We start from the raw sequence: 26177 nt of genomic DNA, 5'->3' as shown, positions 1-26177 counted from the left end.
TGCGACCCTGTTTCAAAATAAAGAATAAAAAGTAGGGCAGTGGGTGTAGCTCGGAGGTCGAATGCTCCTGGGTTCCATCCCCAGACTCGCCAGGAAAAAAAAAAGATGTCTGGGATTTCAGACCACTGGGTCGGTTCCTTAGATGGCTATTACTAGATCCTAGAGCAAAGGTGTCCAGAAACTCGGTTTAAAGAAACTCTTTTTGATTTCAGCGCCTTTTGTCCAGACCACGTGTTCGTCCCTTAAGCACACCGGGCGCCCCGGGGACACCCACGGGGAGAAGCCCAAAGCCCGGCGCCTGCGCCCTCCCTGCCCGCGCCTGCGCGACCACCCGCGTCGGCTCCGGGCGCAGGGCCGCCGCCCCCTTCTCACGCCCCCTCCCCGGCGGCGTCCGTCGCGCTGCGTTTGCGTCATCGCGCCACGCCACCACTAGAGCCGGGAAGATGGCGGCAGCCGTTCTCAGCGGGCCCGCTGCGGGCTCCCCGGCCGGGGTTCCTGGTGGGACCGGGGGCCTCTCGGCGATCAGCTCGGGCCCGCGTCTCCGTCTGCTGCTGCTGGAGAGCGTTTCGGGGCTGCTGCAGCCGCGGACGGGGTCCGCCGTGGCCCCCGTGCATCACCCAGTGCACTCGGTCCCACACTTGCCCGGGCTCGTGTGCCTGCTGCGGCTGCACGGGACGGTGGGCGGGGCCCAGGTGAGTCGCCGCCGGGGGCGCGGCGGGCGGGGCGGCGAGGCCCGGGAGCGCGCCGAGCAGCCCCGGAGGTGCCCGGGAGGCGGAGAGCGGAGCCACCCGGCATTTCGGACGAGTTTCACGTTTTGGTCCTTTATCCGCGTTTTCCTGAGGGGGAAAATGAGATTCTGTTTTTCGGTTGCTAGGCTATGGGTAGGCAATTCAGGAATGGACGCAATTCCACGCCTAGTCGCCCCAGTAGTTGAAAGAGCTCCAGTCTTTCTAATGGCGAATCTCTTTTTCGGGATTGTTTCCACAAGAAAACGGACTTATTGGACACGTAAATGTTTACCGAGCTCTTGCTGAGTAGGCCCACCTGTTAGACGTGACGGCGACGAGCAAAATGCTAACAAACAAGCCGAAGCCTGGAACCTCTAACCTAATCTGGAGAATCCGATGGGAGCATCTAACAATATGGAGAATCGCAGATTCTTTATAGGGACTGGAGTGTAGAAGAGACTCTAAGTATGAGTAGGAGTTGGGTAAGGAATGAAAGTGGGAGAGGCGGGTAAGTTAGAGGGAAGATCGGGTGGGAAGGCTCCGTGGTAGGAAGGAGCTGAAAAGAACGTTATTGTCCAAGAGCTCAGATGCCGAGGGGTAGATGAGGTGGTTCACACTTGTAATCCCAGTACTTAGGAGGCTGAGACAGGAGGACTGCAGGTTCTAAGCCAGCCTCAGCTACTTAGCGAGACTCTGTTTCAAAATAAAGAAAAAAAATTAGGGCTGGGGATGTAGCTCTGGGTAGAAGGCCCGGGCTCAATCTCCAGCACCCCCCCAAGGCACAAAAGAGATGAGGCTGATAGCTGCGTTGGCAATGGATAGATAGGTCATGCACATCTTTGTGGGCTAGGTTGGAAGGATCTTTTGAACTAAGAGCAAGATCTAACATCCATTCATTTCTACAAGCTAGAAACCCAAATGTGGACCTAAATACTTTCTTCCTCACATATGTTGGGAAACAATCAAATCCTGCTTCCCCGAAGGTTTTCATTCAACAGATGTTATCTCTAATGTGTTGGTACTGTTCCTTATCCCTAGGTAGATAAATGAGACATGGTTCTTTCCCTCAGAGTGTCTAGTTTAGTTGAGAACTGAAATAAAGGTAAGTAAATTGGTTTGGTATGTCCACTTTTGTGTTAAATAGATAACACAGATTTAATATCTCAGAAAATGAATTCCTGATTCTCTCCCTCAAAACATACTCCTCCCACATCATTCTCTTCAGCGAAAGGCGACTCAGGCTACCTAGTTCCTCAAGTAAAAAACTTAACATCGAATCCAGTTGGTTTCTGAACATAATTAGAGTTTGACAGCTTTGTCAAAGTTGGTAAATAGTGGGGATATTAATGATAATACTGGAAATATAAAGAGCTGGGCATGGTGGAACATACCTTTCTTTGTGTGTGTATGTGGGTCTGGGGATGGAACCCAGGGGCATTCGACTTCCCAGCTACACCCCCTGCCCTACTTTTTATTCTTTGTTTTGAAACAGGGTCTTGCCAAGTTGCAGAGGACCTCACTAAGTAGCTGAGGCTGTCCGTGAACTGCTATCCTCCGGTCTCAGTCTCCCAAATGCTGGGATTACAAATATGTTCCAAGCTGGGCGTGGTGGCACACGCTTGTAATCCCAGCATTCGGGAGGCTGGACAGTAGGATCTGGGTTCACGGTCAGCCTCAGCTACTTAGGCCCTTTGCAACTCAGTGAGACCCAGTTTTAAAATAAAGAATAAAAATAGGCCTGGGGGTGTAGCTCAGAGATAGAATGCCCCTGGGTTTCATCCCAGTGCTGCAAAACAAACCAAAAAAAGGCAATATAAAGCTTTAAATTTTTTAAATTTTTTTACTATATATGTGCATATATTTATATATGTGTATATATATATATATATATTTTTTTTTTTTTTTTTCCTGTTGGTACTGGGGGCTTTCTACCTCTGGGCTTTACTCCCAGATCTATTTCATATTTTATTTGGAAACAGGGTCTCACTAAATAGCTGAGGCTGGCTTTGAACCTGTGCGATCCTCCTGTGTCAGCCTCCCAAGCGCTGGGATTACAAGCGTGCGCCACCAGGCCCGGCTACTTTATATATTTATATATGTGTTTATTTTATGTTATAATAACAGTATGATTATATTATGCAGTTTTTGCAGTTAGACTTTAATTTTTTTTAATGTGGCTCATATTGAAAATGGCATACATTCAGACTGTGTTTGGTACCCTCTCCCCCCCACTTCCCCTAAATTTTTTTTTTTTATATTCTGGGGATTGTTCCCAGGGTCTCAAGCATGCTTGACAAGTGCATTACCACCGAACTACATCCCCAACCCTTTAAAAGTTTATTTTTTATTTTTTTGAGATAAGATCTCATTAAGTCTCCCAGGCTAGCCTTGAATTTTCAGTCCTCTTGCCTCAGCCTCTTGAATATCTGGGATTATAGGTGAATAGCTGGGATCACAGACTTATGCTACTTTGTTGATTTAATTTAAATTTTTTTTTTTTTTTTTGCGGGTCTGGGGATGGAACCCAGGGGCATTCGACCTCCGAGCTACAGCCCCTGTCCTATTTTTTATTCTTCATTTTGAAACTGGGTTTCACTGAGTTGCAGAGGGCCTCACTAAGTAGCTGAGGCTGTCCGTGAACCACGATCCTACGGTCTCAGCCTCCAGAGTGCTGGGATTAAAAGCGTGTGCCACCACGCCAGGATTTTTTTTTTTTTTTTTTTTTTTTTTTTTTGTGGCTCTGGGAATTGAACTCAGGGTTTCCTACAGCTGAACTATACTATACTCCCAAGTTCTATTTTATGTTTTACTTTGAAACAGGGTCTTGTTAAGTTACTGTGTGCTGGCCTGCAACCAGTGATCCTCCTGTCTCAGCCTACAAGTTGGGATCACAACCATGTGTCACTGTGCTCGGCTTTGTTGATTTACAAATATAATACTTAGAAGATTGAGACCAGATGATTGCAGATTTGAGGCCAACTTGGGCAATTTAGTGAGACCCTGTCTCAAGAAATAAAAAGGGTTATGTTTGAGCATGCTTGTAATCCCAGCGCTTGGGAGGCTGAGACAGGAGGGAGGATCAGGTTCACAGACAGCCTCAGCTACTTAGTGAGGCCCTTTGCAACTCAGTGAGACCCTGTTTCAAAATAAAGAAAAAATAGGGCTGGGGGTGTCGCTCAGATGTAGAATGTCCTTCCATCCTCAGTACCACACACACACACAAAAAAAAAAAAGGCTAGGTTTGTAGCTCAGTGGCAGAGCACCACTGGGTTCAATCACTAGTATCCGTTCCCCCCACAAATCAGGTATGTCACTCCTCTGCTCGGTTCTCTTTTTCTTTTATTAAAAAAAAGCTTTATTGAGATGTGATTCACATGCTAACAATTCACTCAGTGTGTAGTTTGAGCCAGGCATGTAGCGCACACTTGTAATCCCAGTAGTTGGGAGGCTGAGACAGGAGGATCACAGGTTTGAGGCTATCCTCAGCAACTTAGGCCCTCTGCAGATTCGTGAGACCTTGTTTCAAAATAAAGAGTAAAAATAGGGCTGGGGTAAAGAATAAAAAATGAGTTCTAGTTCATGGACAAGTCTTGAAAAACCGAATGTAAAAAGCCGGGTGTGGTGGCGCATGCTTGTAATCCCCGCGCTTGGGAGGCTGAGACAGGAGGATCGCACTCTACTCTCAGAAGTAGAGTGCCCTGAGGCTCAATCCCCAGTATCCCCCCAACACACACACAATGTGTAGTTGAATGGCTTTTACAGTTTTTCTAGAGTTGTGCAAACATCACTGTGATCAGTTTTGAACATATTCATCACTCCAGAAGGAATTCTGTACTCACTGATAGTCACTCTCTGTAGCCCACCATTCCCTTCCTGGCTGCTTCCAGCTCTGGAATCTACTGTTTAGTCTTTATAAATTTTTTCTAGTTGGGTGTGGTGGTGCAGGTTTTGTAATCTTAGTACTTGGGAGGCTGATTGCAGGTTCAAGGACAGCCTCAGCAATTTAGTGAGGCTCTCAGGGACTTAAGACCCTGTTTCCAAATAAGAATAAAGTCATTCTGGGGATATAGCCTAGAGGTAGAATACCTCAGGGTTCAGTTCCCAGTACCACACACAAAAATTTCATATAAATGAATCATATAATATGTTTAGCCTTTACATTCAGCTAGCTTGCTTGCTTGCTTGCTTGCTTGCTTGCTTTCTTTCTTTCTTTCTCTCATTTTGGTGGTACTGGGGGTGGAACACAGAGGCTTTCTGCCTCCGAGCTATACTCCCAGGCCTATTTTTATTTTATTTGGAGACAGGGTCTCACTAAGTTGCTGAGAGCCTCACTAAGTAGCTGAGGCTGGCTTCGAACCTGTGCGAGCCTTCTGTCTCAGCCTCCCAAGCGCTGGGATTACAAGCCTGCGCCACCACGCCCGGCTTTTTACATTCGGTTTTCAAGATTTGTCCATGCGCTAGAACTTCATTTCTTTTTGTGCTGAATAATATCCCATTGTATGGATATACTATTGTTTGTTCATTCATTCATCGATGATTTTTTTTTTCAGTACTGGGTATTGAACCCAGGGGAATTTACCTCCGAGCTGCACCCCTAGCACTATTTTTTACTCTTTATTTTGAAACAGGGTCTTATTAATTTGTCAGGGGCCTCACTAAGTAGCTGAGGCTAGCCATGAACTTGTGATCCTTCTATCTTAGCCTCCCAGGTCCTGGGCTTAAAAGTGAGCACCACCATGCTGCGCTATTTTTATTTTTTGTGGCACTAGGTAGTGAACTCCGGGGCTTTTTACCTCTGAGATACACTCCAGACTTTTTTTTTTTTTAAACAGGGCTTCAATAAGTTGCTAAGGGTGTTGCTAAATTACTGAGATTGACCTTTTTTGTCTCCCATCTCCCAAGTATGGAATTATAGGTATGTGCCACTACATCCAACTTCATATAATATTTTAAATAATTTTGTGCAGAAAACAGTTTGGGTTCATTGAACTGTCAGAAAGTGAAGCTGTCACTTTTTTTTTAGTTACTGGGGATGGAACCCAGGGGCATCATTCTACCTCCAAGCTATACCCCCAGCCCTATTTTTCTTTTGTTCTTTCATTCTTTCTTTTTTTTGTGGTACTGGTGGTGGAACCTAGGGGCTTTTCTTCCTCTGGAAGAAAATACTCCCAGACATTTTTTGTTATACTTTATTTGGACACAGGGTGTTACTAAGTTTCTGAGAGCCTCACTATTAGCTGAGGCTGGCTTCAAACCTGTGTGATCCTCCTGTCTCAGCCTCCCAAGCGCTGGGATTACAAGCGTGCACCACCACGCCCGGCTAGCTGTCACTTTTCTCAGCCATGTACGTAGATAGTATGGAGTTGTTTATTTTCACCATTATTCATGGCATTGAATTTATACACTACTGATAAAAGTAAACGAACCCGCGCTTGGGAGGCGGAGACAGGAGGATCATGCAGTTTCGAAACCCAGCCTCTCTGGCTTAAGAGACCCTGTTTCAAAAAAATATATATATATTCATATATATATTCATATATATACATATACATATACATATATGAATGAAAAAAAAGGTCTGGGGCCGTGTGTGGTGGCGCACGCTTGTAATCCCAGCATTTGGGAGGCTGAGACTGGAGGATCACAGTGTGTGGACAGCCTCAGCTACTTAGTGCGGCCCTCCAGAACTTAGTGAGATCCTGTTTCAAAATAAAGAATAAAAATAGGGCAGGGGGTATGGCTTGGAGGTAAAATGCCCCTGGGTTCCTTCCCCAGACCCGCAAAAAAAAAAAAAAAAAAGGGTCTGGTAGTGTAGCCCAGAGGTAGAAGGGTTTTCAGGAACCCCACTACCACCAAAAAAAAAAAAAAAGTAAATGAAAAATAGTGGTTTTTATTAAATAAACTAATATTATACTTATATTGCAACAGATATTGAAATAACTTAAATAAAAGTAAAATTTTCTATACCACTGTAAAATAATAATTAAAAAATAGGGCTGAGGAGAGTAGCTTGGAGGTATACAGTGTCCCAGGTTCAGTCTCCAGCACCCCCCCCCACATCATTAATAGAGTAAAAAAAAAAGCGATGTGTTCAGGGTAAGCAGGCAGCAGTGGAGCTTTATCAGAATCTCTGCATCGGTTGTTTTTTTTGGCGGGGGGGGGGGTTTGTAAGTAGTGGGGGTTGAGCCCAGGGACATTCTTCTTCCAAGCCTTTTATATTTTGAAAAAGTCTCACTAAATATCTGAGTTTGGCCTTGAACCTATGATCCTCCTATCTCAGACTCCAAAGTGCTGGGATCTTAGGCACCATGCCTGGCTTGTATCAGCTGTTGAACAGGACATTTTACTTGTCTGAGGTGAAAAGAAACATTAGAAAGTTTCAAGAGAAGGAGGTGGGTCCTCTAGGGATGAGGAGGCATTCTGCCATTGGCTTTGTAAGGATTCCTCTAGTCATCTGCTTCAATGTTTGTTTGTTTCAGAAGTCTCTGATTTTATAAGCTGGCATAATCTCTCACTCCAGTTACTAATGCCTGCTACTGTAGCCCTTCACACATTTATTTTCAGGAAGCCATCTGGAGGGGCTTTTTGCTACAATATTAACATCTGCATCCTCACTGCTATGTGATTACTCATGTGTGCTGTAGGTAATCCCCTGCTTTTTCTTTTTTCTTTTTCTCTTCTTTTTTTGTGTGTGTGCTACTGGGGATGGAACCCAGGGGCCTTCTACCTCTGGGCTGCACCCCCAACCTATTTTATATTTTATTTGGATACAGGGTTTTACTAAGTTTCTGAGAGCCTCACTAAGTAGCTGAGGCTGGCTTTGAACCTGTGAGATCCTCCTGTCTCAGCCTCCCAAATGCTGGGATTACAAGCGTGCACCACCACGCCTGGCTTCTTTTTTTCTTTTTCTTCTTTTCTCTTTTTCTTTTTGTGGTACTGGGGATAGAACCCAAGGGCATTCTACCTCCAAGCTACACCTTCGGCCCTATTTTTTATTCTTTATTCTTATTTATTTATTTATTTATTTATTTATTGTACTGGGGATGGAACCTAGGGGCATTCTAACTCCAAGCTATACCCCCAGCCCTATTTTTAATTTTTTAAATTAATTTCTTTTTTTGTGTGTGTGGTACTGGGGGTGGAACCCAGGGGCTTTTCTACATCTGGGCTATACTCCCAGACCTATTTTATACTTTATTTGGAAACAGGGTCTCACTAAGTTGCTGAGACCCTCACTAAGTAGCTGAGGGTGGCTTCGAACCTCTGTGATCCTCCTGTCTCAGCTTTCCAAATGCTGGGATTACAAGCATGGCCACCATACCCGGCTTTCATTTTTATTTATTTATTTTTTTTATAGTAGTAGGGATGGAACCCGGGAGCATTCTACCTCTGAGCTGTACTCCCTGCCCAATTTTTTATTCTATTTTATTTTAGGGGTACTGGGAGTGGAATCCAGGGGCATTCTACCTCTGAGCTACACTCTCAGCTCTATTTTTAATTCTTTTTTTTTTTTTTTTCTTTTTGGTGGTACTGGGGATGGGGCCCTTCTACCTCCGGGCTACACTCCTAGACCTATTTTATATTTTTATTTGGAAACAGGGTCTCTTAAGCCAGTGAGGCTGGCTTCGAATCTGCACGATCCTCCTGTCTCCACCTCCTGAGTGCGGGGATTACAAGTGTGCACCAGCACGCCCGGCTATTTTTAATTCTTTATTTTGAAACAGGGTCTCACTGAATTGCAAAGGACCTCACTAAGTAGCTGAGGCTGTCTGGGAACCGCGATCCACCTGTCTCAGCCTCCCAAATGCTGGGATTACAAGTGAGTGCCACCAGGCCCTGATTTTATTTTTTATTCTTTATTTTGAAATAGGGTCTCACTGAGTTGCAAAGAGCCTCACTAAGTAGCTTAGGCTGTCTGTGAACTGTGATCCTCCTCTTTCAGCCTCCCAGATGCTTGGATTATAAGTGTGCACCACCACAACCAGCTCCCCATTCCTTTTTATTTTATTAGTTTTAAACAGAGTCTCAGTTGCTGAGGCTGGATTTGAACTTGAGATCTTCCTTTCTAAGCCTTCCAAGCACTGGGATTACAAATGTGCACCACCTCCTGGCTTAAGTACATATTTTTTTAGCTCTATCTTCCTTTCTCTGACCTAGTGTGTAATGTGTATTTAGAAAGAATAAGTGATGCTGGGTGTGGTGACACACACCTGTAATCCCAGCACATGGTTGCCAGGCAGCCTCAGCTACTTTGTGAGGCCCTCTGCAACTTAGTGAGACCCTGTTTCAAAATAAAGAATAAAAAATAGGGCAGAGGGTGTAGCTTAGAGTCAAATGCCCCTGGTTCTATCCCCAGACCCGCAGAAAAAGAAAGAAAGAAGTGATGCTGTCTTTTTTTTTTTTTTTTTTTTTGCAGGTCTGGGGATGGAACCCAGGGGCATTCGACCTCCGAGCTACACCCCCTGCCCTATTTTTTATTCTTTATTTTGAAACCGGGTCTCACTGAGTTGCAGAGGGCCTCACTAAGTAGCTGAGGCTGTCCACAAACCACGATCCTCCAGGTCTCAGCCTCCCGAATGCTGGGATTATAAGCGTGCGCCACCACGCCCGGCTTGTGATGCTGTCTTTAAGGAGGCACAGGTGCCACAAGGCCTTCAGACATTAGAGAGGTTACTTGTGGCTGGGTATGATGGTGCATGCTTGTAATCCCAGCACTTGGGAGGCTGGAGCAGGAGGATTACAGGTTTGTGGTCAGCCTCAGCTTAGTGAGGCCCTCCACAACTTAGTGAGACCCTGTTTCAAAATAAAAAGGCGTGGTGGTGCACACCTGTAATCCCTGTACTTGGAAGGCTGAGACAGGAGGATTGCAGGTTTGAAGAGAGCCTCAGTAAGTATTGAAACATGCATCAACCTAGTGAGACCCTGTTTCCAAATAAGAAATAAAATCACGCTGGGTGTATGGCGAGAAGGTAGAACGTGCCTGGGTTCAATCCCCAATACTGCAACATACACACACGCACGCACGCACGCAATAGGGCTGGGCTTGGAGTTTGGAGGTAGTAACCCCTGGTTCAATCCCCAGTACTGAGGGGGAAAAAAGGAGAGAGGTTACTTATGGGAGGACTCATGAGGAAATATGTCTCTTTGGGGCTTCCAGAACAGTAGAGGAGAGAAGGGGGAGGCTTGCAAGGGGATGTGTAGGTCAGTGTTGTCTTCACTGCTCTGAGGGAGCCGGTAGGGGAGCATTTGTTTGGAGGAGAAGGAAGAGGGTTGGGGATGGATCTCCTGTGCTCGGTGCTGTTCAGGGATGCAGAGTCTGGTAGTCAGACTTCAGTCTGGTAGTGGATGAGTTGGGCTGTCCTCTTTTAGGTGATCACTTGGGAGGGGTGGGGGCGAGAAAGGGGTCAGGCAAGCTTGAACTTGGGGAGAGCTGAGTGACAGGCTGAGATGAGTGTTACCCCAGGAGTGAAGGACACAGGCTTAAGGCCTCTAGAAGGAGGGTTACTTGCTCTTGAGGAAGCGTGACTTCAGAAGGGTGCTGGGACAGGAAAGGGCCTGGAGGCTTTTGTTTGTATGTGGTACTGAGGGCGAAACCCAGGGGCCTTTTACTTCCTATTTGAAAACAGGGTCTCACTAAGTTGCTGAGAGCCTCACTAAGTAGCTGAGGCTGGCTTCGAACCTGTGTGATCCTCCTGTCTCAGCCTCCCAAGTGCGGGGATTACAAGCATGCGCCACCACGCCCGGCTGGAGGATTTCTTAATGTCTTATTCCTTACTTACTCAGTGTTTCCTTTACCTCTAGAACCTCGCAGCACTGGGGGCACTGGTGAGCCTCAGTAATGCTCGCCTTGGTTCCGTTAAGACTCGGTAAGGCTTCAACCCCGTTCTTTTTTCCAGGGGGATGTTCCCTTGGGAAGTGGGCATATGTACATCAGCCCCTCTTGTGTCACCACCCCATGGGTTCAGGATATCTCTGTTCCAGGGAAGATGGGAAGTTGCATTCTTTGTGAGCTCACTTGGGTTGAACCTAGCCTTTCCTGCCTCGAGTTTCCTCTTCCTCACCCGGGATTGCCTCTTCTCCCTTCTTTCCTTGCTGCCCTGCCTCACTCTCACTCCTCACAGTGGATGGGGGTGGGCTGGGGAGGTGATATGTTGCTGCGCCCAGTGAGTGGAAGGAGGTAGTGGCCTTCTCTAGAGGGCAGCCTCCACCCACTTGCTGCATTTTTTTTTGTTTGTTTGTAAGGTTTGAGGGCCTGTGTCTACTGTCCCTGCTGGTAGGGGAGAGCCCTACAGAGATGTTCCAGCAGCACTGTGTCTCCTGGCTCCGGAGCATTCAGCAGGTGTTGCAGGTAAGGATTCAGCTGCTCATCCCCCATCCCCCACTGGATCCTCCATTCTGGATCTTGTATGTTTTTTGTGCGTTACACTTTTAGTTCTGAGGACAGAAAATGATTAAAAGCAGTGTCTTATGGGCAGGAATATTAAGCTTCAGATAGAAATGTCCAAACTTTTTTTTGGTGTGGCCCTGGGGATTGAACCAGGGGTGTTTTATCTCTTGAGTTTCACCCCCAACCCTTTCTTTTATATTTTATAACAGAGTCTCACTGAGTTCCTGAGGCTAGCCTGGAATCTGATCCTTCTGTTTCATCCTCCTATTTTTTATTTTGAAACAGGGTCTGGCTGGGTGTGGTGGTGTATATTTATAATCTCAGTACTTGGGAGGCTGATACAGGAGGATCACAGGTTCATGGCCAGCCTCAGCTACTTAGTGACGCCATCAGCAATTTAGTGAGACCCTCTTTCAAAATAAAGAATAAAAAAATAGGGGCTGGGAGGGAGGTATAGTTTGGAAGTAGAATGCCCAGGGGTTCATCCCCAGTATCACACACACACACAAAAGAGAGAGAGAGAGAGAGAGAGAGAGAGAGAGAGAGAGAGAGAGAGAGAGAGAGAGAGAGAGAGAGGGAGGGAGAGAGGGAGAGAGGGTGTCAGTCTTATTAAGTAGCCGAGGCTGGCCGCAAACATGTAATCCTCCTGTCTCAGCCTCCTATGTACTGGGATTTCACTCTATCTGGCCTTTTTTCATTTTTATTTATTGTGAAACAGGGTCTTACTAAGTTGCTGACAGCGTCACTAAGTTGCTTAGGTTGGCTTTGAACGTACAATCCTCCTTTTTCAGCCTCCCAAGTACTGTGATTATATGCATGCACTAGCATGCCTGGCTCATCCCTTAGTTTTCCTAATGAGTAATAGCTTGAAGTTTCTTTCTCTGAGTTTTTGTTTGGGTCTAGTCTACTCCTCTGTTTCTCTCTCTCTCTTTTTTTTTTTTTTTGGTGGTACTGGGATTTCTTGGAAGCCCTTCTACCTCCGGGATACACTCCCAGACCTATTTTTTATATTTTTATTTGGAAACAGGGTCTCTTAAGCCAGCATGGCTGGCTTTGAGCCTGCACGATCCTTCTGTCTCTGCCTCCCAAGCTCGGGGATTACAAGTGTACAGCACCATGCCTGGCTTCTGTTCCTCTTAATGTTTAATTTTCCCCCTCTACTTTGAAATCCCCTGATGCCTCTGCCTTGGTTATTCCACAGCATTTTTTTTTTTTTTTTTGGTGGTACCGGGGTTCCTGGAAACCCTCTACCTCTGGGCTATATGTCCAGACCTATTTTTATATTTTTATTTGGAAACAGGGTTTCTTAAGCTGGCGTGGCTGGCTTCGACCTGTGTGATCCTCCTGTCTCCGCCTCCCAAGTTCGGAGATTACAAGCGTGTGTCACCATGCCTGGCGTCTTTTTTTTTTTTTTTTAATTGGCACATTGTATTTATACATCATAATGAGATAAAAAAAAAAAAACTTGTATAGAAATAAATGCACACATAACCCAGGAGGCTTTCTACCTCCGGGCTATACTCCCAAACCTTTTTTATATGTTTTATTTGGAAACAGGGTCTCACTAAGTTGCTGAAAGCCTCACTAAGTAGCTGAGGCTGGCTTCGAACCCGTGCGATCCTCCTGTCTCAGTCTCCCAAGCGCAGGGATTACAAGCGTGCGCCACCACGCCCAGCTTATTCTTTTATTTTGAAGCAGGGTTTCACTAAGGTGCTGAGGCTGTCAGTGAACCTGTGATCTCCTTGTCTCAGCCTCCCAAGTACTAGGATTATAAGCGTGTGTTACCAAGCTCAGCTTATTTTTTATTTGAGACAGGGTCTTGCTAAGTTGTTCAACCTTCTTTAAACTTGTGCCTGCCCACTCACCCCTCCCCTCCTCCCTCCTTTCCTTTCCTTTTTTTTTCTTCCTTTCCTCCTTTCCTTCTTTCTTGTGCTAGGGATTGAGCTCGGGGCATTCTACCTCTGAGCTACATCCCCAGCCCTTTTAAGTTTTTACTTTAATTTTTTATGATACTGGGAATTGAACCCAGAGCCATTCTACTTCCTGGCTATACCCCAGCCCTATTTTTATTTTTATTTTTATTTTTTTCTTGTTTGGAAACATGGTCTCCTGAAGTTGCTTAGAGCCTCATTCAATTGCCCAGACTACCTTCAAACCTGCAATTCTCCTTTCTTAGCCTTCCAAGTTCTGGGATTACAGGCATGCATCACCACGCTGTCTTTTATTCTGCAGTACCTGGGATGGAACCCAGGGGCATTCTACCTCCGAGCCACATCCCCAGCCCTATATTTTATTTTTATTTTGAAACAGGGTCTCACCGAGTTGCAAAGGGCCTCACTAAGTAGCTGAGGCTGTCTGCGAGCTGAGATCTTCCTGTCTCAGCCTCCCAAATACTGGGATTATAAGCGTGTGTGTCAGCACACCCGCCTCAATTTTGATTTTGAAACAGTCTCACTAAGTTGCAGAGAGCTTTACTAAGTAGTTGAGGCTGGCTGTGAACCTGTGGTTCTCCTGACTCAGTCTCCCAGTACTGAGATCATGGGTGTGCACCACAGGCCCAGCTTAGATAGTGGGTTTGATGATAGCATTAGCCATGATGCATCTCAAAAGCCCCGTGTTGCTCTACCTCCCGTCCCTGCCCCTGTCGGTGACAGCGAAGGCGAGGTTGGTGCATGGGTGTTGATGCTCTTAGTCCCAGGACCCGCCCACCACCATGGAGCTGGCTGTGGCTGTGCTGAGGGACCTGCTCCGGTATGCTGCGCAGCTTCCCGTGCTGTTTCGGGACATCTCCGTGAACCACCTTCCTGGACTTCTCACTTCCCTGTTGGGCCTCAGGCCAGAGGTAAGGGAGGTAGTTCCCAGGTTGCCTGCTTGCCGTCCTCTACACTTTCCATTAGAGTACCGATGGGATGTGATTCTGGGAAAGATTGGGGGGGGGGTTGACTATGGAGAAAGGGACCTTTGAGGATGGCCATTGGGTTTTTGACCTCCTCCTCCTTCCTGACTCTTGTTTTCCCACAGTGCGAGCAGTCAGCATTGGAAGGAATGAAAGCATGTATGACCTATTTTCCTCGAGCTTGTGGTTTCCTTAAAGTAAGTTTTCATGGAAACTCCTCTTCTTCCCCACATAAATCCTTAAATCCTTAATAGCTCTCTTAATTTCAGATTCCATTTCTGAGATTTCTAAATACCTTTTGTTTTGGGGGTGGTGTGGGGGGAGGAATCCAGAAACCCTCTACCTTCAGGCTACATCCCCAGACCTTTTTTTTTCTTTTTTTTTCCGTTACTGGGGATGGTACCCAGGGGCATTCAGCCTCTGAGCTATACCCCCAGCTCTATTTTTTTATCTTCTGGTTTTTTTTTTTGTGTGTGTGTGGGGTCTGGGGATAGAACCCAGAGGCATTTGACCTTCTAGCTACACCCCCTGCCCTATTTTTTATTCTCTATTTTGAAACAGGGGTCTCACTAAGTTGCAGAGGGCCTCACTAAGTAGCTTGAGGCTGTCCACAAACCACGATTCTCCAGTCTCAGCCTCCCGAATGCTGGGATTACAAGTGTGCGCCACCACACCAGCTTTTATCTTCTATTTTGAAATAGGGTTTTGCTAAGTTCAAAGGCCCTCACTAAGTAGCTGAGGCTGGCTGTGAACCAGTGATCCTCCTATCTCAGCTTCCCCTGTACTGAGATTACAAGCGTGCCACCACGCCCAGTTCTATATTTTATTTTTTATTTGGAAACAGGGTCTTGGTATGTTGCCCAGATTCTCACTGAGTTGCTGAGGCTGGCTTCAGGCATGTGCCACCATGTCAGGTTTCTAAGCCCCTATCTTGACAACTCTATAGACAGTAGGAATTTGTGGCAAATTAATGAATTTTTTTTTTGTATAACTGGTATGATTAATAGTATTTGACCCTCTGTGTTATCATTTAAGGAGTAGTGTGAACTGGATGTGGTGGCACAAGCCTGTAATCCCAGTAGTTGGGAGGCTGAGACAGGTGGATCACAGGTTCTTGGCCAACCTCAGCTAATACTTAGGCCCTTTGCAACTCAGTGAGACCCTGTTTCAAATAAAGAATAAAAAAATAGGGCTGGGGGTGTAGGTTGGAGGTAGAATGCCCCTGAGTTCCATTCCCAGAACCGCAAAAATATATAAACAAATAAATAAGTAGATAGGATAAAAAATAGGGCTGAGGGTGTAGCTCATAGGGAGAATGCCCTTAGGTAAAGTCTCCAGTATCTCCACCCCTTAAAAAAGTCATGAGAGAATGTGCCATTCAAATTACCTTTCAAGTAAGAGAATGTGGTTCTGTGATCACTAGCAACAGATCAGAACTGCCCTTGGTGTTGACACCCATATGTCCTGGTTTCACAGACATACAAACCTGGGTCAAGTCTCTTAAGTCCCCAGACTAGTTTCCTCCCCTGTAAACTATAGTGATATCAATTTCATGCAATAATTACAATAATAAAAAGAGATGAAACATTTCTGATAATCACTCTGGGTACCCACTGAATACTAGTTCCCTTTTCCTCAAAGAGATTACTTTCTTCCTGTGACCACAGAGCTGTAGTTTTTGGCATCATAGCCTGCATTTTGAGCATCCTTTCCAAACCAAATAGCAAAGCTATTATTTGAGTATTATTTCAGGGTATCTCTGCCTTTATTTTTCTGAGAATAAAGTGGCATCTGGAAAACCTCTGTTGAGGATTTTGGCTTTGTCTGTTGCAGGTACCTTCAGTAAGAATCTGTCTTGTGCAGAGGCCCCACGGGCAGTCTTTACTTGTGAAATCTTATAGACTAGTTGAAAATTGCCTTGTCTATTTCTGTCCTATCCCTTAGATGCTCCCAGGACAATTCAGGCTCCCATCTCAGGCTTGTTCCTTCCAAATGATGATGTTTAAGTGTTCTGAGTCCTGCAGCCAGTCCCTGCTGAGGCTCTGCCTCATTCCACCTCCTCGCCAAGCAGTTCCTAGAAATGAGTAGGGAGACCGCCCTTTAGTGACGGAATGAGTAGGGAGACGCCCCATATGTGAGGCACATCTGTTCCAGGAGAAGTGTTCCAAGTGAGCATTTGTATGGACTGGCCTGGAGACTTTGTGGTGGAGCCTTGCTACTCCACTGTACTCTGCTCTGCTGCAATCGGATAAGCAGACTTCTGTTGGCCTCACCCCAGCTTTTTTGTGCGTATGCAGTGTTGGGGTTTGAACTCGTGGGCATTCTACCTCTGTGCCACACCTCCAGTCCTGTTTTATTTTTTTATTTTGAGACAGCATCTCACTAGAGTGCAGATAGCCTCACTAAGTAGCTGGGGCTGTTCTGGAACCTGCGATCCTTTTGTCTCAGTCTCCCAAGTACTGGGATTACAAGTGGGTGCCATCACGACTGGCTCAGCATGATTTCTTGAGCAGTAAGTTGACCAAAAGAGCCATGTGCCACTGTTAGTTGAGCTTTGGTGTATCTCAAAGAACTATCCTCCAGGGAGAAGTCAGTGAATTCAGAGCCTGGGTGGTTGCTCTTTGCTTTTAAGTATTCTGGATCCCTTAAACATCAGATACCACGTGCTCCCAAGTCCCAAGGGAAATGGTCCTAGATTTTTTTCCTGCCTCGGAGCAGGTGTAACCAACAGTGCTTGCCTCACAGGAAGAACGAACCAACTAACTTCCTTCCTTCCTTCCTTCCTTTCTGGGTTTGAACCTAGGGTGTTCTATCTCCAACCTATGCCCCCAGTCCTTTTTAACTACTTTTTTTTTTTTTTTATGGTGGTACTGGGGATGGAACCGAGGGGACTTCTACCTTTGGTCTACTCTCCCAGACCTATTTTTATATTTTATTTGGAAACAGGGTCTCTTAAGCCAGCTGAGGCTGCCTTCGCACCTACGTGATCCTCCTCTCTCAGCCTCCCAAGCTTGGGGATTACAAGTGTACGCCACCACTCCCGGCTTAACTTTTGTTTTGAAACAGACTCATAGGTTGCTAGAAGTCTTGCTGTGTTGTTGAGGCTGTCCTTGAACCTATGATCCTCTAGTATCCGCATGCCATGCCCATTAATTTTTTATTTTTTTTATTTTTTGGTGGTACTGGGGATGGAACCCTTTTACCTCTGGGCTACACTCACAGACCTATTTTATATTTTTTATTTGGAAACAGGGTCTCTTAAGCCAGCAAGGCTGGCTTCGAGCTTGTGCAATCCTCCTGTCTCTGCCTCCCAAGTGCAGGGATTACAAATGTGCGCCACCATGCCTGGCCCCAGCCCTATTTTTATTTGTAAATAGGGTCTCCTTAGGTTGCTGAGAGCTTCACTAAATCCTCCTGTCTCAGCTTCCCACATACTAGGATTACAGGTGTTTCTGGGGGTGGGAAGGGTGGTTTTGGTACAGGATTCTGCGCATAGTTTTCTCTGTAGTGCCCTGCCTTGTGCCTGTTGCCAGATGTTTGCCTTTGTATTGACGATGCCACTAACCCCAGGATAGAGCTGGTACTCCGGAGCTCAGGTTTTTTTTTTTTCTTGTTTTTTTTTTTTTCCCTTTTTTTGGTACTGGGGATAGAACCTGGGGCATTCTGCCTCTGAGCTACACCCCAGTCCTATTTTTTGTTTTTAATTCTTTACTTTGAGCCTGGGCTTCGCTAAGTAGCTAAGGCTGGCCCCAAACCCACCATTCTCTTATATCAGCCTCCCAAATACTGGGGTTACTATGCACCACCATGCCCGGCTCCCAGCCCAGGATTTGAGGCCTTCTTCTGCTTCTCTATTGGCATCTGATTTTGTAGCTTTCCACAGTGTTTTTTCCTATCTGGCATCATGATCTGGATCTCACCCTTCCAAGTCTAGCTTTTTGCCACCCCCTGTAACCTCTCAGCATCATTCCCTGTTGACCTTCTCTCTGTGCCCTTCTGTACAGTGTTGGCTGCAGATTATTATTATTATTATTATTATTATTATTATTATTATTTTGTGGTACAGGGGATAGAACCCAGGAGCATGCTCTATTTTTTATTCTTTATTTTGAAACAGGGTTTCATTGAGTTGCAGAGGGCCTCACTAAGTAGCTAAGGCTGTCTTCAAACTGTGATCCTCCTGCTCAGCCTCCCAAATGCTGAGATTACAAGCGTGCACCGCCACGCCCAGCTTGACTACAGGTTATTGTCTTCCTGCTTCTTTTTTTTTGGTGGTACTAGGGATTGAACACAAGAGTGCTGTAACTTCTCAGCTAAAACCCCTAGCCCTATTTTATTTTGTTTATTTACATTTTTGGTGGTACTAGGATTGAACCCAGGGCCATTCTACATTCAAGCTACACTCCTAGCCCTACTTTTTATTTTTTATTTATTTATTTACTTTTTGCGGTACTGGAGTTGGAACCCAGGGGCATTTTATCCCTGAGCTACACCCCCAGCCCTATTATTTATTTATTTATTTATTTATTTATTTATTTATTTATTTATTTATTTATTGGTGGTACTGGGGTTCCTGGAAGCCCTTCTACCTCTGGGCTACACTCCCAGACCTATTTTAGATTATTTTTATTTGGAAACAGGGTCTCTTAAGCCAGCGAGGCTGGCTCCGAATCAGCACGATCCTCCTATCTCCTGTCTCCGCCTCCCATGCGCAGAGGGCTTTAGTGCAGTGTTCTAGTTTTTTTTCCTGCCATGAACCCCTTCTCAGAGTAATTTTAAATTTACAAAACAAAATGCATGAAGTTGCAAGAAAACCTATCCTATTAAAATGTGGTTATCAAAATAGTTTTAAAGTAGAGACAACATCTGTGATCTCAGGACTTGGGAGTCAGGGCAAGAGAACTGCATGTTTGAGGCCAGTGTGGTAAGTTAGCGAGACCATCTTTTGAAATAAAATGATCTGAGGTAGGCTGGGTGTGGTGGCTCACACTTGTAATCCTAGTACTTGGGAGGTTGAGACAGGAAGATTGCAGATTTGAGGGCAGCCTCAGCAAGTAGTGAGAGTCTCATCAACCTAGCAAGACCGTGTTTCAAAAAAAAAATGGGGCTGGTAATGTAGCTCAGAGGTAGCGTGTCCTGGGTTAGGGAGCGTGAAGGCACACATACGCATGCACACAGCTAGGTCCACAGGCCCAAGCACTTACTGCCTCTAGGGCATTAGACAAACACGTTTCCCCAGGAGTTCTCATCAGCACATTTAAAGTGATAGGCACATGTTCTAAGAGATCACGCTGTGGCTGAGAGTTGGCCGCTGTGGCACACCTGCACAGCCCATGCAGGCTTTGAGTGGAGCCTTAAGTAGGCTGGGTTTGGGGTGCTGTACGATGGGAGGCCCCTGAAGAACTGGGAGGAGATGGAGAGCTGGATGGAGACTCTATGACTGAGCCCTGTTTCTGGCATGAGAAAGCCCATCCTACATTACAGTGCATGCCAAGGCGACATAAAATTATAAAATTCACGAAAGGTATGGAGGTAGGTCTTACAACTTCCGTAATTGAAAATTATTGATGCATGTGGATGATATTATAAGATATTTTACATTTATTGTACTGGGGGTTGGACCCTGGGGCACTCTCTCAGGTACACCCCCAGCCCTAGTTTATGTTGTATTTTTAAATAGGGTCTCACTAAGTTGAGGAGGGCTTCAGTAAATTGATGGGCTGGCCTCGAACCTGTGTATCTCCTGTCTCAGCCTCACAAGTACTGGGATTACAAGTGTGCGCCAAAATTCATGGCTTGCTATTTATAAAGGAAATGAAACTGAGTTCTTTTGGGACAGTCAGAGGCACTGCTGATAATGTAGGTATTTGCCTCTACTTAGGATTGACGAGAACACCGCATTTCACTCATAAGGTAGTGAAAGGAATGATGTAATTTTTCCGTGTTAGTGTTCTCGGGCCGTTTTTCCAAGTAACTGATGGCCCTCAGGTAAAGCACCGCTGCTCCAGGGCCTTCTCACAGCAGGCAGAGTTGGCAAACAGCAGGCTCTCTGCTGGCCCCCTGGTCTCACCTGGCCCATTCCTTTGGAGAGCGCCTCAGCCCCCAGCTTATACCCTTGTGTCATTCATTTTTCATATTTCCTTCCTTCTTCCGGCGATAGAACTGAGGGGTTACACCCCAGCCTGATTTTTTATTCTTTATTTGAAAACAGGATCTCTCTAAGTTGTTGAGGCTGGCCGCAAACCCACGCCTGGCTTCCGGATGCCTTTTTACCATGAAAGCATGTCTGGTACCAGGCACTGCTGCCCTGTGGAGGCATTGGCCTCCTGGGTCTGGGAAAGAAAAGGACTTGGTGGGGTCTGCTGCTCGGAATGGGTGGGTGTCATCTCTGGCTCTTGGAGCTGCGTGGAGGGTTACGTGTCTTCACACCTTTCTTTTCTCCTCCAGGGCAAGCTGGCCTCGTTTTTCCTGTCTCGGGTGGATGCCTTGAGTCCCCAGCTCCAGCAGGTAAAGGGAAGGGGGAGAGGTGCAGAGGCCAGAGATCTGAGCCTGGAGCATCTCATGTGCCTCCTGCTTAGCTGTTCCCCATGACGGCCTTTAGATCCTGTCCTCACTTCCTCCTGTTAAGGCACCAAGTCCTGCCTCCTGCCCCCGTGGCCATCTGGGCCTTCTGCCTCACTGTCCCTGGAGCTCCCTTTGATCTCCATCCCTTGGGCTTTAGCGGGGTGGGGCCCTGGGGCTGAGCCGATTCCCATCTGAGTGGCTTTCTGCTTCCTCTGCAGCTGGCCTGTGAGTGTTACTCCAGGCTGCCCTCTTTGGGAGCTGGCTTTTCCCAGGGCCTGAAGCACACGGAGAGCTGGGAGCAAGAGCTGCACAGCCTGGTGACCTCACTGCACAGCCTGTTGGGGGCCCTGTATGAGGGTGCAGAAACAGGTAGGGAGCAGTGCTCCAGGTAGTGGTCAGTAGGGAGCTGGGGAGCTTGCAGAAAGGAACAGAGGGGGTTTCAGAGAGGCCAGGCAGTGGCTTCTAGGCAAAATGGAGAACACAGGCAGCTCATCCACCCCAAATGAAAAAGGAGGCTCAGAAGGCACGGAATATGCAGGGGGTTGCCTTGCTGCCCAGCTCCTGTGCAGGACGAAGGCCCTGGAGTGGAGGTGCTGCTTTCCCATTCTGAAGACGGCGATGCCCACGTCCTCCTGCGGCTTCGGCAGAGGTTTTCAGGGCTGGCCCGCTGCCTCGCGCTCATGCTCAGGTGTGTGGGAGTTGAGGGTGCCGGGGCCTGGAGCCGGAGGGGTCGAGGCGGGTGTGGAGCCACGCAGGGAGCTGCTCTGAGGGTCTCCCTGCTCTTGTCCTCTGTAGCTCTGAGTTTGGGGCTCCGGTGTCCGTGCCTGTGCAGGAAGTCCTGGATCTCATCTGTCGGACCCTCGGCGTCAGTAGCAAGAATATTGTGAGTGGTTTTGTCCTCTTTACATGGTCCTTGCTCAGCACCCTGAGCAGCCAGGAAAGCACTGTGACGTGAAGCTCCCTACACAGCCACCTGAAGTTGTCCCAGGTGGCTCCTCCTCCTCTTAAGTACCGTGACTCCCTCTGTTTCCTCGCCACCAGCCCCAGCACCAGCGTGGATGTGCTCATCTAGAGCAGGACCAGGCACGCGCGGCTGGTGGCTTATAGTGCAAGATGAGTAGGGCATTGCTGAGAAGCGCTCACCCTCCCCTTGCCCTCCACCCAGGGCCTGTTTAGAGGACGCAGGGTGACTTTGCTGAGAGGGCTGAGGCCAGGAAGTGGTGCCCTTAACTTTGGGGACAGGTGTGTACAGTCATGCATGTCTTTCTCTGGCTCTTTCTTTCGCTAATTCCCCCTAGAGCTTGCATGGAGATGGTCCCCTGCGGTTGCTGCTGCTGCCCTCTATCCATCTCGAGGCCTTGGACCTGCTCTCGGCACTCATCCTTGCGTGAGTGGGATTGGCGGGATGAGGGAAAGGGTGTAGGATGTGCTGGAAATGAGGGTCACGGTTGGGTCTCTGCCCTCAGGTGTGGAGGCCGGCTCTTGCGCTTTGGGGCTCTGGTCAGCCGCCTGCTCCCGCAGGTCCTCAGTGCCTGGAGCATCGGTAGGGATGCCCTTTGCCCAGGCCAGGAGAGGCCTTACAGGTGACCATGCAGGAAGGAGGAAGGGGTGAGGGTGGGAGGCATGCAAGTGGGCTGGGGGCTCTGCCATATCACTCCATAACCTGTTCTCTTGGCCCACACAACAGTGCTGTTCGGACCAAGGTGTACGCTGTCCTAGAGCTGTGGGTGCAGGTTTGCGGCGCCTCCGCAGGGGTGCTGCAGGGAGGAGCCTGTGGAGAGGCGCTGCTCACCCACCTGCTCAGTGACATCTCCCCGCCAGCTGATGCCCTGAAGGTGAGGCCTCAGCTCCTGTGTCTCGACTCTGTCCTGCTTTCCCGTTTGCCTGGGATTAAGATTTGTATTTTCATCTACCACCAGCTACGCAGCCCCCGGGTAAGCCCTGACGGGGGTTTGCAAACTGGAAAGCCCAGTGCCCCCAAGAAGCTGAAGCTGGACATGGGGGAGGCTATGGCCCCACCCAGCCACCGGAAAGGGGATAGCAATGCCAACAGCGACGTGTGTGCAGCTGCGCTGAGAGGTGGGTGAGGCCCTGGACCCGTAGGTTTAGGGCTGGCTTGAACTCATCGCCTAAAGCCAGTGGTGAAGTGGAAGTTACACTTGAAATGCAGGGTGGCTGGAGGAGGAGCAGAGGCGCCGTGCAGTGTGAGGGCTGCAGGTGGGATCTTGGGTTTTGTGGGTGCATCCTGGATCCAGGAGAAGCTCAGCTCCTGGGGCGAGTCCCTGCCTTGGAGCTCACATTCCCCACAGGGCAGGCTGCCTGCCGGAGCTTCCCTGCTCCCCATGCAACTGCTCATCTGTGAAAGAAGTTAATACTCAGGTGCTGAGCAGTTAATGGGTGACGTCCCTCTGGGTCCCATGTGTTTCAGTGCTGCTGCCCACTCCACGTGAAGGGGCACCAGCTTTAAGTATTTAAGTGTGCATTATCTTTAAATATCATCAGTAGCTGGGTGTGGTGGTGCACACTTGTAATCCCAGTATTGGGGAGGATGAGACAGGAAGATCGCAGTTTGAAGATGGCCTCAGCTACTGCTTAATGAGGCCCTTTGCAACTCAGTGAGACCCTGTTTCAAAATAAAGAATAAAAAAGAGGGCTGGGGATATAGTTCTGAGGTAGAAAGCCCCTGGGTTCCATCCTCAGTACCACAAATATATATATATCAATAGTCCTATGTACTAGCAGTGCTTTTACAGTCTCTATTTCCTTTGCTTTTTTGATAATGGGGATCAAACCCAGGACATTGCACATGCAAGGCAAGTGCTCTCCCACTGAGTACATTCTAGCCTTACGTCTCCATCTTACACTGGAGGAAGCAGGCTGCGCGCAGGGCGGTGCCTTGGCCAGGCAGGCCAGGGTGGAGCTGGGCGCCCCCTTGCCCTCCCTCCTGTCAGCAGCCTGCCTCCAACATGCTCTTCTCTTCCCAGGCCTCAGCCGGACCATCCTTATGTGCGGGCCTCTCATCAAGGAGGAGGTTCACAGGGTTAGTGGGGCTGGGGGGAGCACTGCTCTGTGTACGTAGGGTGTACCCCAGAGGTGGGGCTGCTGACACCTGGGAGGAGGCCCAGGAGAAGGGTTGGGTGGTCCTGGCAGAGCTTTTAGGTGTGCTCTGTGTCTTTCAGAGACTGCACGATCTGGTCCTGCCCCTGGTCATGGGTGTACAGCAGGGTGAGGTCCTGGGCAGCTCCCCATACACCAGCTCTTGCTGCCGCCGGGAGCTGTACCGCCTGCTGCTGGCGCTGCTCCTGGCCCCTTCTCCTCGCTGCCCTCCTCCTCTTGCCTGTGCCCTGCAAGCGTTCTCCCTCGGCCAGCGTGAAGACAGCCTTGAGGTAGCTGCCTGGCTCCTGGATTCTTTGTTCTGGGCCCAGGAAACCCTGTGTTCATGACTCATATTTGCCCTCGATTCCTCCTCAGGTGTCCTCCTTCTGTTCAGAAGCCCTGGTGACCTGTGCAGCTCTGACTCACCCCCGCGTCCCTCCACTGCAGACCCTGGGCCCTGCCTGCCCCACGGCTGCCCCGGTCCCTCCTCCCGAGGCCCCATCTCCATTCCGGGCCCCACCCTTCCACCCCCCAGGCTCCCTGCCCTCTGCGGGTGCCGTGCCCTCCACCGGCCCCATGCCCTCCACAGGCCCCTTGCCTTCGGCCAGCTCCATGCCCTCAGTAGGCCCAATGCCTTCCACGGGCCCCATGCCCTCTGCAGGCCCTGTGCCCTCGGCGCGCCCTGGACCTCCAGCCACAGCCAACCACCTAGGCCTCTCTGTGCCAGGCCTGGTGTCTGTCCCACCCCGCCTTCTTCCTGGCCCTGAGAACCATCGAGCAGGCTCCAATGAGGACCCTGTCCTTGCCCCAAGTGGGACACCTCCACCTGCTATCCCCCCAGATGAAACTTTTGGGGGAAGAGCACCCAGACCAGCATTTGTCCACTATGACAAGGAGGAGGCCTCTGACGTGGAGATCTCCCTGGAAAGTGACTCTGATGACAGCGTGGTGATCGTGCCCGAGGGGCTGCCGCCCCCACCGCCCCCGCCCCCCTCAGGCGCCACTCCTCCCCCCGCCCCCACAGGGCCACCGGCAGCCTCTCCTCCTGTGCCAGCTGAGGAGGAGCCAGAAGGGCTTCCTGCAGCCCCGGGACCTCTCCCTCCGCCCCCGCCCCCGCCCATTCCTGGTCCAGTGGCTCTGCCGCCACCCCAGCTGGTCCCTGAAGGGCCTCCTGGAGGGGGAGGACCTCCAGCCCTGGAAGAAGATTTGACAGTTATTAATATCAACAGCAGTGATGAGGAAGAGGAAGAAGAGGAAGAGGAGGAGGAGGAAGAGGAGGAAGAAGAGGAAGAAGAAGATTTTGAGGAAGAAGAGGAGGATGAAGAAGAATATTTTGAAGAGGAAGAAGAGGAAGAAGAGTTTGAGGAGGAATTTGAAGAAGAAGAAGAAGGCGAGTTAGAGGAAGAAGAGGAGGAGGAGGAAGAGGAGGAGGAAGAAGAGCTGGAAGAGGTAGAAGACTTGGAGTTGGGCTCAGCAGGAGGGGAGGCAGAAGAAGGTGGTCCTCCACCCCCAGCACTGCCTCCAGCTCTGCCCCCTCCCGAGTCCCCCAAACTTCCACCTGAGCCAGAACCAGAGCCCGGGCTGCTGCTAGAAGTGGAGGAGCCAGGAGTGGAGGAACAGCCCGAGGCTGAGACCGCGCCCGCCCTTGCCCCGGAGGTGCTCCCCTCCCAGGGAGAGGAGGACAAGGAGAGTGGCAGCCCCATAGCAGGGCCGCCACCTCAGGAGCTGGCTGGAGAAGAGCCATCTGTTTCCCCAACTCTGTTGGAAGAGGGGACTGAGGGTGGGGGTGACAAGGTGCCACCCCCTCCAGAGACATCCGTGCAAGAAGAGATGGAGACCAAGGCAGAGGTGGCAGTTCTCCAGGAAAAGGTGAGAGCCAGTCTGGGAAGGCCCCTCGGGTTGCAAAGGTGGGCTGGTGGGAGGAGGGGAGCAGTGATTGTGGCAGGGAAGAGGGTCTCCCCAGCCCATCTGCTCTTCCATAGATGTGTGTGTGTGTGTGACTTTCATATCTCCTGTCTTTGTGCCTGAAAGGAGCAGGAGGACGACACAGCTGCCATGCTGGCCGACTTCATCGATTGCCCCCCTGATGATGAGAAGCCACCGCCTCCCACAGAGCCTGACTCCTAGCCGCTTCCTCGCCTCAACACTTGTTTTCCAATAAAGTCCTTAGATAGTGGTGCTGCTTCTGGCTTTCGCCACACTGTGTCCCCAGCGGCAACCTGGGTGTCTATGGGGTTTTTGAAGGTATTCATAGTCTCCAGATGCCTCTGTACCCATGCCATCATCTCTGTTGCCCAGAGGAGGAGCCACTGACTTACAAGAGCAGTGGGCTGTTTTGTCATCCAGCAAGTTGGTGTCAGAATTTGAGCGTCTTGCTGTCTGGTCTTCCATGATGCTAAGTATGTGCAGAGTTGCCTGTGTGGTCAAGCTACAAGGAGTTAAAGATGTATCCCCCCCCCCCTTTTAATTTTTTTTGCAGTACTGGGATTTTTTTTTCCCCCAGTAC

At 48.8% G+C, this 26177-nt stretch overlaps 1 protein-coding gene across 1 annotated transcript; it reads left to right on the top strand.

The window, feature by feature from the left end:
- Positions 1-443: 443 nt before the first annotated feature.
- On the top strand, positions 444-25798 carry PELP1 (proline, glutamate and leucine rich protein 1; the record flags this gene model as incomplete). Its single annotated transcript, XM_080714210.1, has 17 exons — positions 444-692; positions 10530-10594; positions 10971-11076; positions 13808-13957; positions 14137-14208; positions 20459-20518; positions 20794-20944; positions 21134-21263; positions 21371-21458; positions 21874-21962; positions 22042-22158; positions 22263-22410; positions 22495-22654; positions 23560-23615; positions 23755-23961; positions 24047-25540; positions 25706-25798. The coding sequence occupies 17 exons, from the start codon at positions 444-446 to the stop codon at positions 25796-25798; spliced, it is 3435 nt and encodes a 1144-aa protein (XP_080570336.1).
- Between the last annotated feature and the right edge of the window lie 379 nt (positions 25799-26177).

The sequence above is a fragment of the Muscardinus avellanarius genome, assembly GCF_963383645.1.
Source record: "Muscardinus avellanarius genome assembly, chromosome: 16".
Classification (NCBI taxonomy): Eukaryota; Metazoa; Chordata; class Mammalia; order Rodentia; family Gliridae; genus Muscardinus; species Muscardinus avellanarius.
Note: the sequence above shows the minus strand (reverse complement) of the source record. Positions and strands in the feature narration are given on the sequence as shown.